Source organism: Oncorhynchus clarkii, chromosome 12 (assembly GCF_045791955.1).
Source record: "Oncorhynchus clarkii lewisi isolate Uvic-CL-2024 chromosome 12, UVic_Ocla_1.0, whole genome shotgun sequence".
Taxonomy (NCBI): Eukaryota; Metazoa; Chordata; class Actinopteri; order Salmoniformes; family Salmonidae; genus Oncorhynchus; species Oncorhynchus clarkii.
In genome coordinates this window covers 61,521,303-61,538,144 of record NC_092158.1, presented here as the reverse complement: position 1 = coordinate 61,538,144, position 16,842 = coordinate 61,521,303, and the positions used below count along the sequence as shown (strand labels likewise).

The 16,842-nt window shown below is 43.0% G+C and overlaps 2 protein-coding genes across 3 annotated transcripts in view; one reads left to right on the top strand and one right to left on the bottom strand.

Annotated features, from left to right (window-relative positions):
- Positions 1-16,842, top strand: part of LOC139420919 (uncharacterized) — a 439,502-nt gene that overhangs the window by 35,197 nt on the left and 387,463 nt on the right. The gene's annotated exons all lie outside the window — the stretch shown is intronic.
- The window catches only part of LOC139420905 (proline rich 12b), a 37,006-nt gene that overhangs the window by 6,941 nt on the left and 13,223 nt on the right, over positions 1-16,842 (bottom strand). The window contains exons 5-11 of the mRNA XM_071171319.1: positions 16,254-16,454; positions 10,733-10,807; positions 4,037-4,832; positions 3,406-3,944; positions 3,027-3,143; positions 2,684-2,817; positions 1,577-2,523 (exon numbers count right to left, since the gene is read on the bottom strand). Coding sequence (XP_071027420.1) covers positions 1,577-2,523; positions 2,684-2,817; positions 3,027-3,143; positions 3,406-3,944; positions 4,037-4,832; positions 10,733-10,807; positions 16,254-16,454 — 2,809 coding nt within the window. The remainder of the gene's footprint in view (positions 1-1,576; positions 2,524-2,683; positions 2,818-3,026; positions 3,144-3,405; positions 3,945-4,036; positions 4,833-10,732; positions 10,808-16,253; positions 16,455-16,842) is intronic.

Genomic DNA, 16,842 nt, shown 5'->3' with positions numbered 1-16,842 from the left:
TCATCATAGGTACACTTCAACTATGACAGACAAAATTAGAAGAAAAAAATCCAGAAAATCACATTGTAGGATTTTTTATGAATTTATTTCCAAATTATGGTGGAAAATAAGTATTTGGTCACCTACAAACAAGAAAGATTTCTGGCTCTCACAGACCTGTAACTTCTTCTTTAAGAGGCTCCTCTGTCCTCCACTCGTTATCTGTATTAATGGCACCTGTTTGAACTTGTTATCAGTATAAAAGACACCTGTCAACCTCAAACAGTCACACTCCAAACTCCACTATGGCCAAGACCAAAGAGCTGTCAAAGGACACCAGAAACTAAATTGTAGACCTGCACCAGGCTGGGAAGACTGAGTCTGCAATAGGTAAGCAGCTTGGTTTGAAGAAATCAACTGTGGAGGCAATTATTAGGAAATGGAAGACTTACAAGACCACTGATAATCTCCCTCGATCTGGGGCTCCACGCAAGATCTCACCCCACGGGGTCAAAATGATCATAAGAACGGTGAGCAAAAAATCCCAGAACCACACGGGGGGACCTAGAGAATGACCTGCAGAGAGCTGGGACCAAAGTAACAAAGCCTACCATCAGTAACACACTACGCCGCCAGGGACTCAAATCCTGCAGTGCCAGACGTGTCCCCCTGCTTAAGCCAGTACATGTCCAGGCCCATCTGAAGTTTGCTAGAGAGCATTTGGATGATCCAGAAGAAGATTGGGAGAATGTCATATGGTCAGATGAAACATAAATATAACTTTTTGGTAAAAACTCAACTCGTCGTGTTTGGAGGACAAAGAATGCTGAGTTGCATCCAAAGAACACCATACCTCCTGTGAAGCATGGGGGTGGAAACATCATGCTTTGGGGCTGTTTTTCTAAAAAGGGCCCATGACGACTGATCCGTGTAAAGGAAAGAATGAATGGGGCCATGTATTGTGAGATTTTGAGTGAAAACCTCCTTCCATCAGCAAGGGCATTGAAGATGAAATGTGGCTGGGTCTTTCAGCATGACAATGATCCCAAACACAACGCCCGGGCAACGAAGGAGTGGCTTTGTGAGAAACATTTCAAGGTGCTGGAGTGGCCTAGCCAGTCTCCAGATCTCAACCCTATATAAAATCTTTGGAGGGAGTTGAAAGTCCGTGTTGCCCAGCAACAGCCCCAAAACATCACTGCTCTAGAGGAGATCTGCATGGAGGAATGGGCCAAAATACCAGCAACAGTGTGTGAAAACCTTGTGAAGACTTACAGAAAATGTTTGACCTCCTGTCATTGCCAACAAAGGGTATATAACAAAGTATTGAAACAAACTTTTGTTATTGACCAAATACTTATTTTCCACCATCATTTGCAAATAAATTCATTAAAAATCCTACAATGTGATTTTCTGGATTTTTTTCTCTCATTTTGTCTGTCATAGTTGAAGTGTACCTATGATGAAAACAGGCCTCTCTCATCTTTTTAAGTGGGAGAACTTGCACAATTGGTGGCTGACTAAATACTTTTTTGCCCCACTGTACATACCAAAATTGTATTAACACACAGTTTCACACACACACACAGTCCCTCACCTTGGTCCTCACTGGGCCCATCAGTGGAGGAGTCTGAGTCAGAGGGGACTTCCTTCTGCCACTTCTTCCTCTTCTTGGGTGGAGGCTCTGCCTTCACTGGCCTAGCCCTCGAAGGGCGCTCTGTCTTCTTCTTCTCTCCTCCTCCTCCTCTCTTCTCCTCCCTCAGTCTCTTTCGGTCCTCTTCACTGCTCCTTCTCTCCACCTTCTCCTGAGGTGGTGGATGCCTCTTCTCTTTTTCTTCTCTCTCCTTCTCCTCCTCTCTCTCCCTTTCTCGCTGTTTCTCTTTTTCCCTCTCCCTCTCTCGCTCCTTTTCTTTTTCCCTCCTCTCTCGCTCCTTCTGCTCCCTCTCCTTCTCTTTCTCCCTCTCTTTCTGCTCTCTCACTTTGTCCTTTTGCTCCCTCTCTTTCTCCTTCTCTTTGTCCTTTTGCTCTCTCGCTTTGTCCTTTTGCTCTCTCTCTTTCTGTTCTCTTGCTTTGTCCTTTTGCTCTCTCTCTTTCTGCTCTCTTGCTTTGTCCTTTTGTTCTCTCTCTTTCTGCTCTCTTGCTTTGTCCTTTTGCTCTCGTTCTTTCTGCTCTCTCGCTTTCTCCTTTTGCTCTCTCGCTTTCTCTTTTTGCTCCCTCACTTTTTCCTTTTGTTTCCTCTCTTTCTCCCCATCTTTCTCCTTTTGTTCCCTCTCTTTCTCTTTTTGCTCCTTTTCCTTTTGCTCTCTCTCTTTCTGCTCCTTCTCTTTTTCCTTTTGCTTCCTCTCTTTCTGCTCCTTCTCTTTTTCCTTTTGCTTCCTCTCTTTCTGCTCCTTCTCTTTTTCCTTTTGCAACTTCTCTTTCTGCTCCTTCTCTTTCTGCTCCTTCTCTTTCTCCTTCCGCTCCCTCTCATCTCGCTCCAATCGTGGTGGAGTTTGACTGATGGCAGGGGGAGGTGGCTTGGGGAGCGATGGGAGTGATTGACGCCTGTCAAGGTACAATTTTTGTTGTTGTAATTTTGCAGGTTATTGCTTACAGTTAATATTTTCAGATCTACACAAGTGCATGGGCTTCATCTCTACATTGGGTTGGGCACGTATGAATCAAGATCCAGAGGAGTACGGCAAACACGCAGGGACAAACCTACCTCAACATGAGTCCAGGTCTGTGCCAGGGTTTACGTGAGCACACACGGACATAATCCTTTTTATTGAAATTCTCCAGGAACTTGACATAGAGACGTTGGTACCGCATCTTGGCATCGCCAAAGTAGCCCAGGTACTGTGAGAGAGAGAAAGGGAGAGAAATATTTATAGAGACATAATAATTTGAGTCATTATAAACAAACAATGTGTAGCTTCAAAATGTGTACAACTATCATGACGATCTCATGCTGGATTGTAAAATCCTTGCATCCATTGCTGGATTGTACTTTGAGATGAAAAAGAAGGAGAGAGTCTCCTGTCTTAAAGGGGATGTGAGTAACTCACGTTGCTGGTGGCACAGAACTGCCTCTGTCCGTCTTTGATCTCGGGGCTGAACTTCTGCAGCAGGGCTTTCTGCACTCTCCAGATGGGTGGTGGCTCGCGGCCGGTCTGCAGGGCCATCTTGAGAGACAAAGAGAGTATGCACAGGGCCTTCAGAAAGTATTCATACCCCTTGATTTACTCCACATTTTGTTGTGTTACAGACTGAATATTCAGGATATTAACTTAATTTCTTCGCCACATTATTTGCAGTTTTACTTTCGTGCCTTACTGCAAACAGGATGCATGTTGTGAAATATTTGTATTCTGTACAGGCTTCCTTCTTTTCTTTTTGAGAAGACAAGACATACCACCTCCCACAGTAAATGCCAGAAGCCCTCACCTTGAGCGTGCCAATGTCCTCAGTCCGCACCACAAACTCATCTCTCTCCCGGAAGATGCCCTCGCCGCCACTCTCGCTGTCCTCCTCCTCACTCTCTCCAGCAATGGCCGCATTGTCCTGCTTTTTGGCCAGGTGCAGAGAGGTGATCTTGGGGGCTGGCGCATCCTCAGGGGTGGGGGGTGAGGGTGGGGAAGAGGAGGGTGAGGAGGAAGGCTGGGCCAACTCTGGAGCATCCGAAAGGGGAGGGGAGGAGGAGGGAGGGGGGGTAGTGGAGGGGGGCATTGCAGGGGAAGGGGAGGGTGGAGAGGGCAGGGCAGGGGGAGAGGAGCTGGGGGGAGGAGAGGCGGAGGGGTGGTGGGTTTGTTGGGGGGACGGCTCCTGCTGCTCCTCTTCATCATCCTCATGCTGGAAGGGCAGAGGGGAGGGTGGGGAGAGGGGTGGGGGAGATAGGGGGGAGGGGGAGGAAGAAGTGAGAGGGGACGGGGAGAGGGATGGGGGCGAGGGGGGTACGGGGGCGAGGGGAGGCCCGGATGGAGAATCTGTGGGGGGGGTTCAGAGTATATTACATCTTTGGAAATGAACAACTGTTTGTCAGACCATTTCAGAACATCTGGGATTGTAGGCTACTCACCTTCCACTTTTGGAGCATCCAGCATCTCAAACTCAGGCTCTCTCTCCTCCTCCTCTTCCCTCTCCTCTACCTCTTTCTCCACACCCCTGTACTCTACATTCAGGTCTTCCTTTACACTCTCTTCTTTCTCCATCTCCTCCTCTTTCTCCATCTCCTCTTGTCGTTCGTCCTCTCCGTCCATCCCTTTCAGTCCTTCCTGTTCTGGGGGCGGTGTATTTGGCTGTGCGTTGGCCTGTGTGTTGTGAAGTTGCATGTTTGTCTCTACGTCATCGTCCTGCTCCTCCAGATCGGCTATGTCCTCCTGCATTTGGGCCACGGGCGGCGGCGTTGGTGGCAGCGATGGGCTCTGGGGCGGAGATGGGCTGGGTGGGAGCGGGGCCACGGCTGCAGCCAGCGTATGGGGCGTGTCGTAAAGGGCAGATATGGCCGAGGAGATGCTCTTCTGCAGGTCCTGGTTCTTACTGACAGAGTCCTCCTCCTCGTCGGAGGAGAAGGACGGCAGCGTCTCCAGGTTCCTCTTCAGCTCGTCGTCCAGACGCTTACAGGGGCTCAGCCCGTCCTCGCCCTCGCTACTTTCCCCAAACGGAGGGGGTGGAGGAGGGGGCGGTGGAGGGGGAGGCGGGGACAGGATCCTACCCTTCAGGGAGGAAGAGTCTGTGGTTTCAGCTCCTTCCACTGGCCCTCCGAGGTCTTGGGGTCCACCAGGTCCAGATTCAGGCTGCTTCTTCCCCGTCTTGAGGAAGTCCAGGAAGGAGGCCATGAAATTAGACTTCAGCTCCGGGGGCTTGTCCTCCGTCTAAGAGGGAGGGGGGGGAAGAGGAGATAAGGAGAGGAGAAAAAAGAGGGGAGAGGAAAGGTGAGGTGCAGATAAGACCGGGGAGGAAAGAAATAAGAAAATTAATAGCAGGAGAAATGAGAAAAGGGTGTGAATGGGAAAAGTGAAAAAAAAAGGGTATATAGGAGGGTGATTTGTATATATTATAATAAAGCTTGGACAGAAACCAATGGTAAAATCTCCCTAAATGCTATATAACTGTATTTTTCCATGCTTCGTGTTGGGGTGTACCTTTAGAAACCTTTCTCTTCCTCTGAATAGAGGTAGTTCACCTTACCAACAGCAGGGGGGGTCTGAGGGTGGTAAGAAAATATAAGTGGGTAACCATGGCAACAGCTACCCTGGCAACAGCCTTCTCTCTCCTCTCTCCCTTTCTCTCTGTTTTATTGTCAGTCAGAGAGGCTGGCTGTCAATCACCTCAGACTCACGTCTCCGCTCCGCCCTCTATAGGCTGCCGATATGCGCACACACACACACAGCATTACACAGCCTCACAAACACAGCTCTATGTTGATACACACACACAGCCTCACATACACACAGCTCTAATGCATCTTCAAAGCAAAGCCAAATGGAGAGGTCATCTGTTTTGGCTGTCCTGACATCTTTGGGACCTTTTTCAGATGTAAGCGGTATCCCTCTGGGCACACTGCGTCATTTCAACGTGGATAATTGGCTAATATTTGGTTGAGACGTTGATCAATGACATTACAACCTCTATTCACCCACTCAAAAAAAGAAAAAAAAAGTTTGTTGAATTTCCAACGTGTTATCACCATGCTTTCAACCATCTAAAAGCACAACCAAATTCCAAAATAAAAAACTATGTCTGATTTTTGGTTTAGTCGTCACCCAAATACCTATCACCGCGCTTTCAACCATATAAACTGCACAGCAAAGTTCAAATGGGACTACAAAGTCAGATATTTTGTTTATTTATACAATTGTGATATCACTGTGCTTCCTCTAATAGCAGAACCAAATGACCTGGATTGCAGTTGAGATCACATTAAAAGTGCATGGTGCAAGTGCTCAATGCCGTTTGAGATTCTGCTGAGATTATTACAGCAATCTCCACGGACGTGCAATGACCTATGCATGCCATCTTAAACATGCACACTTTATATGACTACATAAGAAGAAATGTATAGTTAACCTCAAAGTTTGGCCATGGATGGAATGATAGCAACGGTGACTATTTAGTTTTTAAGCAGAGATCTCTCAACAATCACTCACAATAGCACATTGTTAATAGTCAGTGACAAATATAATAGCTGGGCTTTGTTAAAACTTTGGATGGGAGGGTAGCTGTAGCTAGAGCAATTCTCCAGTAGGAGGTGCTGCCCAGTCTATTGTTTTGTTTCTTCTGACAGTGGATATAACAGTGAAAATCTGACGTTGTTTTAAAGTTGCAAATTCAACATAAGGTTTGTCTATGTTGAAATGTGGTTACCATGATGACATAATCCGGTGGTTGATAACCTCAGAACAATAGTTGTGAACCTTTTTCATATCCAGTGTATTTTCCACATAGATTCCACGTCACAATACGTTGACAAATGACGCTGAAACAACGTTGACTCAACCAGCTTGCACCCAGTGGGATATTTTCAAAACTCTAAGTACAAAACTAAACTGATAACACTTGTATCTTATGTTCAGAACATTTGATTGTTCATTCATTGATGTCTCACAGTTTCATTAGTCTTACAGTCCCATTATCCTTACATAGTACATATGTATCGGCTCTGTACTCCAGCACTTTGGATTTGAAATGATACAACGACTACGAGGTTAAAGTGCAGACTGTCAGCTTTAACTTGAGGGTATTTGTTTCATTTCTATTTTGTGCCCAATAGAAAGAAATGGTAAAGAATGTATTCTGCCATTTTGGAGTCACTTTTATTGTAAATAAGAATATGTTTCTACACACTTCTACATTAATGTCGATGCTACCATGACTACGGATAGTCCTGAATGAATAATGATGAGTGAGAAAGTAAGACTCACAAATATCATTCCCCCCCCACCCCACACAAAAAAAATACTAACCTCCCTTGTTATTTTAATGGTGAGAGGTTAGCATGTCTTGGGGGTATAATATTTGTGCGTCTGTAACTTTCTCACTTATCATTACTCGCAATTCATTCAGCACTCTCCGTAATAATAGCAGCATCCATATTAACGTAGGATTGTTTCGAAACATATTATATTCTTACTTGTATTTACAATTAAAGTGACTGGAAAACGACACAGTGCATTATTTACCACTCATTTCTATTCGGCACAAAATAATCTGAAACAACAAAAAACAAACAGCAAATGCATCCGACAAGTTTCTAGAGTCCCAAGCGTGCTAGGACTATGGGACCAAATACTCATCTTTTGACTACTTTAACACACATAAGTGAATCTGTCCCAATATCTTTAGTCCCCTAAAGGGGGGACGATGTACAACAAGTGCTGTAAATTCTAAATGGTTCACCGGATATGGATGAATACCCTCAAATTAAAGCTGATTGTCTGCACTTCATAGTCTCATATTCATTGTATCATTTCAAATCCAAAGTACTGGAGTACAGAGTAAAAAAAAAAAAAATTACGTGTGTAACTGTCCAAATAGCTTTGGAGCTCACTGTATATTGTTATATACAACCCAGGTATTTCAGCAGTGCATTGTACACTACACTATAATTCCAAATGGTAGCACAGAGTGACTCTTTCTACTTTGTCCTATTGAAGCACACTGGCTGATGGAATATGATGATGTAGTATTTACAGCCACATCCATATATATGATTCGGTTTTACCTTCCAACATAAATTGATGTCAAATTTGATACATTTATGGAGGGGAAATATAGAAATGTAGTGCTCAGAAGTTATCAAACTATATACGTTACAGTAAGCAATCTTTTGGTTCAGTAGTTATGTTTGGAGCACTTCGATTAAGTGATAGTTGTATTGTTAAAAAATGACAAGAAAATCATTATCTAAAGGCAAGTGAACATTGCATTTTGAAAACCAGATACAGTGCCTTGCGAAAGTATTCGGCCCCCTTGAACTTTGCGACCTTTTGCCACATTTCAGGCTTCAAACATAAAGATATAAAACTGTATTTTTTTTGTGAAGAATCAACAACAAGTGGGACACAATCATGAAGTGGAACAACATTTATTGGATATTTCAAACTTTTTTAACAAATCAAAAACTGAAACATTGGGCGTGCAAAATTATTCAGCCCCTTTACTTTCAGTGCAGCAAACTCTCTCCAGAAGTTCAGTGAGGATCTCTGAATGATCCAATGTTGACCTAAATGACTAATGATGATAAATACAATCCACCTGTGTGTAATCAAGTCTCCTTATAAATGCACCTGCACTGTGATAGTCTCAGAGGTCCGTCAAAAGCGCAGAGAGCATCATGAAGAACAAGGAACACACCAGGCAGGTCCGAGATACTGTTGTGAAGAAGTTTAAAGCCGGATTTGGATACAAAAAGATTTCCCAAGCTTTAAACATCCCAAGGAGCACTGTGCAAGCGATAATATTGAAATGGAAGGAGTATCAGACCACTGCAAATCTACCAAGACCTGGCCGTCCCTCTAAACTTTCAGCTCATACAAGGAGAAGACTGATCAGAGATGCAGCCAAGAGGCCCATGATCACTCTGGATGAACTGCAGAGATCTACAGCTGAGGTGGGAGACTCTGTACATAGGACAACAATCAGTCGTATATTGCACAAATCTGGCCTTTATGGAAGAGTGGCAAGAAGAAAGCCATTTCTTAAAGATATCCATAAAAAGTGTAGTTTAAAGTTTGCCACAAGCCACCTGGGAGACACACCAAACATGTGGAAGAAGGTGCTCTGGTCAGATGAAACCAAAATTGAACTTTTTGGCAACAATGCAAAACGTTATGTTTGGCGTAAAAGCAACACAGCTGAACACACCATCCCCACTGTCAAACATGGTGGTGGCAGCATCATGGTTTGGGCCTGCTTTTCTTCAGCAGGGACAGGGAAGATGGTTAAAATGGATGGGAAGATGGATGGAGCCAAATACAGGACCATTCTGGAAGAAAACCTGATGGAGTCTGCAAAAGACCTGAGACTGGGATGGAGATTTGTCTTCCAACAAGACAATGATCCAAAACATAAAGCAAAATCTACAATGGAATGGTTCAAAAATAAACATATCCAGGTGTTAGAATGGCCAAGTCAAAGTCCAGACCTGAGTCCAATCGAGAATCTGTGGAAAGAACTGAAAACTGCTGTTCACAAATGCTCTCCATCCAACCTCACTGAGCTCGAGCTGTTTTGCAAGGAGGAATGGGAAAAAAATTCAGTCTCTCGATGTGCAAAACTGATAGAGACATACCCCAAGCGACTTACAGCTGTAATCGCAGCAAAAGGTGGCGCTACAAAGTATTAACTTAAGGGGGCTGAATACTTTTGCACGCCCAATTTTTCAGTTTTTGATTTGTTAAAAAAGTTTGAAATATCCAATAAATGTCGTTCCACTTCATGACTGTGTCCCACTTGTTGTCGATTCTTCACAAAAAAATACAGTTTTATATCTTTATGTTTGAAGCCTGAAATGTGGCAAAAGGTCGCAAAGTTCAAGGGGGCCGAATACTTTCGCAAGGCACTGTACTTAGATTGAATGTGTCCAAATTGAAAGACTGATTTGGTGCAGTGAACAAGTGACTTTGTGAAGGTCTGTGTTGGACTCAGTCAATCAAAAATGCCTAGAGTTGTGAAAATGCCCCACATACTTGTAGAAAATTGCACCAAAATGTTGAAAATAAAACTAACACACGCCAATGTGTTCTCTTTTGTCTTTCCCCGACTTGAAATATCACTTGTGGAGCCTTATGCCCCTCTATCTTATTCGCCCCACTAACCACAAACTCTAACTACACACACAAGCTCTCCTCTGGATGTTCGTGTTCCAGTCAACGTTAGCCTACCACTGTTGTGACTGAGGTAGATCCTACCCTGAAGCCTTCTTGCCTGACGAGTTACCCTGAAGCCTTCTTGCCTGACGAGTTACCCTGAAGGCCTTCTTGCCTGACGAGTTACCCTGAAGCCTTCTTGCCTGACGAGTTACCCTGAAGCCTTCTTGCCTGACGAGTTACCCTGAAGGCCTTCTTGCCTGACGAGTTACCCTGAAGGCCTTCTTGCCTGACGAGTTACCCTGAAGCCTTCTTGCCTGACGAGTTACCCTGAAGGCCTTCTTGCCTGACGAGTTACACTGAAGGCCTTCTTGCCTGACGAGTTACCATGAAGCCTTCTTGCCTGACGAGTTACCCTGAAGCCCTTCTTGCCTGACAAGTTACCCTGAAGCCTTCTTGCCTGACGAGTTACCCTGAAGGCCTTCTTGCCTGACGAGTTACCCTGAAGCCCTTCTTGCCTGACAAGTTACCCTGAAGCCTTCTTGCCTGACAAGTTACCCTGAAGCCTTCTTGCCTGACGAGTTACCCTGAAGCCTTCTTGCCTGACGAGTTACCCTGAAGCCTTCTTGCCTGACAAGTTATCCTGAAGCCTTCTTGCCTGATGAGTTACCCTGAAGGCCTTCTTGCCTGACGAGTTACCCTGAAGCCCTTCTTGCCTGACGAGTTACCCTGAAGCCCTTCTTGCCTGACGAGTTACCCTGAAGGCCTTCTTGCCTGACGAGTTACCCTGAAGCCCTTCTTGCCTGACGAGTTACCCTGAAGCCCTTCTTGCCTGACGAGTTACGAGTTACCCAGCGCTGAAGGGATCTCTGAGTTATATGACTTGTGAAATATGAGTAATGAATTATAGATGACACTGTGAGTTATTTCGGAGGCGTAGGTAGGAACGGATTGAGGTTTCTCACCGTGTTGGAGAGCTTCTGCATGGCAGCCCAGGCCTCTGGGGTCAGCTGCTCATCCATGTCCCTTTCCCACGTCATCTGTGGCGGCCACAAAGCAAAGATATTAATCACATGTTCAAAAAACGAAACCCCACATTCAATTAAAAGCAGTGTCCGGCCCGCTTGTTTCATGGGGTAACATTTACATTTCTGGCATATCGGCACTGCTGTGTGCTACAAGAGAGGTTTAACGAATGATTCAATTGATAACTGATGAATTGATTGATTGATTGACTTTGCATTGTTGTTTAGTTGAGGTTATATTCCCTGTTCTATAGAGTGATGTGAGGAAACCGGTCGCCACCTGTTCAACATCAATATGGACATCTGAACACACTTGAATAAGACAAAACAACAGTCTCTGTTGCACCCCTGTGAAAATGTTCTCTCTCGTCAATTAAACTTACTGCATTATGTTAAAAGGGCATTACAGTCAATTGATACCAGTATATATTTGTAATTACAACCGCTTTACAATGAGTAAAAGGCAAAGTGATGAGAGTTAGGGAGGGATTGAATTAGATGGGGGATTCCGCTCCTCACCCCTCTACCCCTGCAAATCGCACAGAAATCTACACTGTTCATTTCATTGGCCACTTTCCTGTGTCCACACTCTCCCTGTTGCTGAGGCAACAGCCGCCATTTTACTTTTACCATGACCAACCAGCAGACATCAACAGATGGAATCCAGAACATCAAACTCACACAAAAAGACTCCATCTTATCTATCTCTAGCCCAACATAAGAAATACATTCAAAAGCCCCCCCCCCCTCCCACCACAATACCATACATGGCTGGCAGCTGTTACACTTAACGCTCAGACTACAATCACATATTGATAGAGGATGAGGTGACTAAGTGCTTTGAGCACCTGGAAAAGGGCAGTGTACAATCTTAATGATTTCCTATGAGATTCCGACCATTATTATACAAAATAACGAATATAAATAAATATACAGTGCCTTCAGAAAGTATTCACACCCCTTGACATTTTGTTGTGTTACAGTATGAATTTAAAATTGATTCAATTGAGATGTTGTGTCACTGGCTTACCAACAATAACCCATAATGTCAAAGTGGAATTGTGTTTTTCCGAAGTGTTTACAAATTAATAGTCAATAAGTATTTAAACTCTTTGTTATGTCAAGCCTAAATACTGCAAGTTCAGGACTACAAATGTGCTCTAAAAGTCACATAAGAAGTTGCATGTACTCATTCTGTGAAATAATAGTGTTTAACATGATTTGGAATGATTACCTCATCTCTGTACCCCACACATACAATTCTCTGTAAGGTCCCTAAGTCGAGCAGTACATTTCAAACACAGATTCAACCACAAAGACCAGGGAGGTTTTCCAATACCTCGCAAAGGAGGGCACCTATTGGTAGATGGGTCAAAATAAAATAAAAAGAAAGCAGACATTGAATATCCCTTTGAGCATAGTGAGGTTATTAATTCCACTTTGGATGGTGTATCAATACACCCAGTCACTAAAAAGATACAGGCATCCTTCCTAACTCAGTTGCCAGAGAGGAAGGAAACCGCTCAGGGATTTTACCATGAGGCCAATGGTGACTTTAAAACAGTTACAGAGTTTAGTGGCTGTGATAGGAGAAAACTGAGGATGGATCAACAACATTGTAGTTACTCCACAATACTAACCTAAATGACAGAGTGAAAAACAGGAAGCATGTACATAATAAAAATATTCCAAAACATGCATCCTGTTTGCAATAAAAGTTAAAGTAAATTAAAGTAAAACTGCAAAAAATGTGGCAAAGAAATTAACTTTAAGTCCTGAATACAAAGCGTTATGTTTGGGGCAAATCCAACACATCACTGAGTACCACTCTTCATATTTTCAAGCATAGTGGTGGCTGCATTATGTTATGGGTATGCTTGTCATCGGCTAGAGATTTCTTGGGGATAAAAATAAATGGAATAGAGCTAAATACAGGCAAAATCCTAGAGGATAACATGGTTCAGTCTGCTTTCCAACAGACACTGGGAGACAAATTAACCTCTCAGCAGGAGAATAACCTAAAACACAAGGTCAAATCTACACTGGGGCTGCTTACCAAGAAGACACAATGTTCCTGAGTGGCCGAGTTACAGTTTCGACTTAAACGTCTTGAAAATATGGCAATTCTTGAAAATGGCTGTCTTTCCCAGAAAGACCCACAGCTGTAATCGTTGCCAAAGGTGATTCTAACTCAGGGGTATGAATACTTAATATAAATTAGATATTTCTGTATTTAATTTTCAATACATTTGCCAACATTTCTAAAAACATGTTTTCACTTTGTCATTATGGGATATTTTGTGTATATGTGTGAGATTTAAAAAATATATTTAATCCATTCTGAATTCAGGCTGTAACACAACAAAATGTGGAATAAGGGGCATTAATATTTTCTGAAGGCACTGTAAATATTGAATACTATATATGCTGAATTTAAAATATATAAAGTCAGATGCAGATTAAAAACACTCATTATCACATCTGGCAGATGTCCAAGTTATTTTTTGGGCCTAGTTGTTCAAAATCAAATCTAGAGTCGGCTTTCTATTCCGCAACAAAGCCTCCTTCACTCACGCCGCCAAACTTACCCTAGTAAAACTGACTATCCTACCGATCCTCGACTTCGGCGATGTCATCTACAAAATTGCTTCCAACACTCTACTCAGCAAACTGGATGCAGTTTATCACAGTGCCATCCGTTTTGTCACTAAAGCACCTTATAACACCCACCACTGCGACCTGTATGCTCTAGTCGGCTGGCCCTCGCTACATATTCGTCGCCAGACCCACTGGCTCCAAGTCATCTACAAGTCCATGCTAGGTAAAGCTCCGCCTTATCTCAGTTCACTGGTCACGATGGCAACACCCATCCGTAGCACGCGCTCCAGCAGGTGTATCTCACTGATCATCCCTAAAGCCAACACCTCATTTGGCCGCCTTTCGTTCCAGTTCTCTGCTGCCTGTGACTGGAACGAATTGCAAAAATCGCTGAAGTTGGAGACTTTTATCTCCCTCACCAACTTCAAACATCTGCTATCTGAGCAGCTAACCGATCGCTGCAGCTATACATAGTCTATCGGTAAATAGCCCACCCATTTTTACCTACCTCATCCCCATACTGTTTTTATTTATTTACTTTTCTGCTCTTTTGAGATATTGATCTCTACCTGTACATGACCATCTGATCATTTATCACTCCAGTGTTAATCTGCAAAATTGTAATTATTCGCCTACCTCCTCATGCCTTTTGCACACAATGTATATAGACCCCTTTTTTTTCTACTGTGTTATTGACTTGTTAATTGTTTACTCCATGTGTAACTTTGTGTTGTCTGTTCACACTGCTATGCTTTATCTTGGCCAGGTCGCAGTTGCAAATGAGAACTTGTTCTCAACTAGCCTACCTGGTTAAATAAAGGTGAAATAAAAAATAAAAATAAAAAAATATCAGAAATATTTCAGTTTTCTTTGCAAAATGTTTGTCAGTTTTAATTTCCCCTCTGAAAGAGAGACAAGTGATCCCTCCCTCCCAAGCTGGTGTGTATAATGTGACAGGAAAGAGAAGAAAACTCTCAGGTTTAGTCACACACCACAGAGCGTCAATCCCCCAAAACACACATCAAATACCTTTGTCATTCTCAGAGACAAATCCCAAATTCACCACTTTGAAGTGAGAAGCTCTGCCGAACATGAATAATTTAAAAAGATATCAGGTACACCCACTAATGAGAAGGAATCTCTTTCGAAACCTCAGATACTGTAGCTACAGTGCATAACAACAAATCAACAGTGAAGTACTGACCAGGGAGTTCAGTAGAAAAATAAACATCATTGCTGATGAAATATATTTAAAAAACATCTTTATTTTTTTTTAAATCAAAGTAATGCATCACTACTGATTCTCTGAAACTATCCCTTAGTGTCTTATAGAGAGAGGCCTACCTATCACCCTTGCCCAAGGATGTACATGTAGTGGTAAATACATGGGGGTTGGTTTATGACAGTCATAAATACCTCTTCCCCCCTTTTTCCTCTCTCTACCCTACTAAGGTTACATTTGCAAAACCCCTTGGTTAACATAGAGATTCTGGGAACATCAGAAGGTGGGGGGAAATGAACTATATTCTGGTAATCCGAACAATTGAACATATGCAGTGGTACTTAATGAATATGATGTCAGTTCGGTTGTCATCTGAGACATTCTCATCAATGATAAGATGACATAAGCTCTACAGTGGAAAGTCTATACATCAGAGTTATCAGAGTCACATGGAATTGTTGTTCAATTTAAATGTTTGAATATGAAATTATTTGTGATGGGATTAAATGTGATTTTAGCTTCTAAAATGTGAGATGTGGGTTTTCATTAAGTTAGGGCTGCTCACTCAGTGGCCCGCCCACGTGAAGAGACCGAGGTAATAAAACTTTTCAAACACACCCTCCTCTTCCTTCCTATATAAGCTCTTGACGACAACATAACTACCTGTTCCAATGAGGTAGGCTGATGATCCTATGTCAGAATGGTTCAGATAAAACTACAGAACGAAGCCAACATCAGCATGAGCTTTGGTTGCGAATGGTATGAACTTTGAACTCTTATTCACGACAGAAGTGATACCTCCTAGCCGTTGAGTTAGCGACCGCAGCTGCAAACGCAGGTTAGGAAGGAACAGACAGAGTATCCCATCTACCACACAATGACATTACTACAACTTATCCAAGTGACCACCAGAGACATTCTTCAAAGGACAGAGGACTCGGTTTGGCAACACTGTCTTCCATCTACCACCAACCTACTGAAGCGCAGCTCAGAGTAAATATTTATTGCATTTTCCTTTTCCAAATGGGAGGTAATTTAGAATGCATAAGATACTGTATTTACGATAGCACAGCTTCTTCCTTTGTTCCCCAGTCTCCCGCTCTTTCACTCAAACCCCGCCCCTTTTCCTTTGGGTAATAAGCTGTCATATCTGTTCCGCCCGCTAGGGACGTTTTCCTATGACGTAAAGAATTATCTAGGTATAATTCATTCTTTGTATATGTAATTCTGAGTGATTAGTTAGGTATTTAGTAAATAAATAATTAAACCCAATTTTGTATTGCTGATTCAAATTGTTAGCCAGGGTTCTTGAAGATAACCAAGAATTTACAACTTTCAGATTATGAGACTGAAGTAAGATGACGATTAATGTTGACTGCTATTGATGTAAAATATTACTAAATCTTTAAGAGTTTATTTGGAAGATAACAGCTCTATAAATATTATTTCATGGTGCCCGATTCTCTAGTTAATTACATTTACATGATTAGCTCAATCAGGTGATATTAATTATGGATAAATTATTTTATAGAATAGCATGTTATAGCAATTAATCCGGCATAGCCAAAGACACGACAGTACGATTTACCAAATAAAAAACAGCAGGTAGAACCCAAAAAAGACAAAGGCAGATGCACTCACCTCCTGGGCTTGAGCTTTCTGCTTCATCTTCTCCTGGCTCCTGGTGATGTTCATGTCCATCCCAGCAGTGGGTCCAGGACTCAGGCCCAGGGAGGGAGCCGAGCCCACCGACCCGTCAGAGAGAACCGGGTCGGTGCTGGACAGGGAGTCTGTCCTTAGCAAGGAGTCCGAGGGAGACATAGAGGGGATAGGCAGCTTGATCTGAGAGATGTAAAGAGGGGATGGAGGAGAGTGATGGGTGTAGGGAAAAGAGGAAAAGAGAGAAGGAGGAATGAGGGTATTAGGGGAATGGTGAGGGGGAAAAGAAAGGGATAGTTGAAGTGAGGGGTATAGGGATAGTAGAGGGGGGGTATAGAGTTAGTGGGGTAAGAGAGGAAATAACACAACTGATTACTTACAGTGCCTTCAGAAAGTATTCACACCCCTTGACCTTTTAAAATTATGTTGTGTTAAAGGCTGAACTTAAAATTGATTAAATTGAGGTATTGTGTCGCTGGCCTACAGACAATACCCCATAAAGTCCAAGTGGATTTGTGTTTTTAGACATATTTACATATTAAGAAAAAATGAAAAGATGAAATGTCTTGAG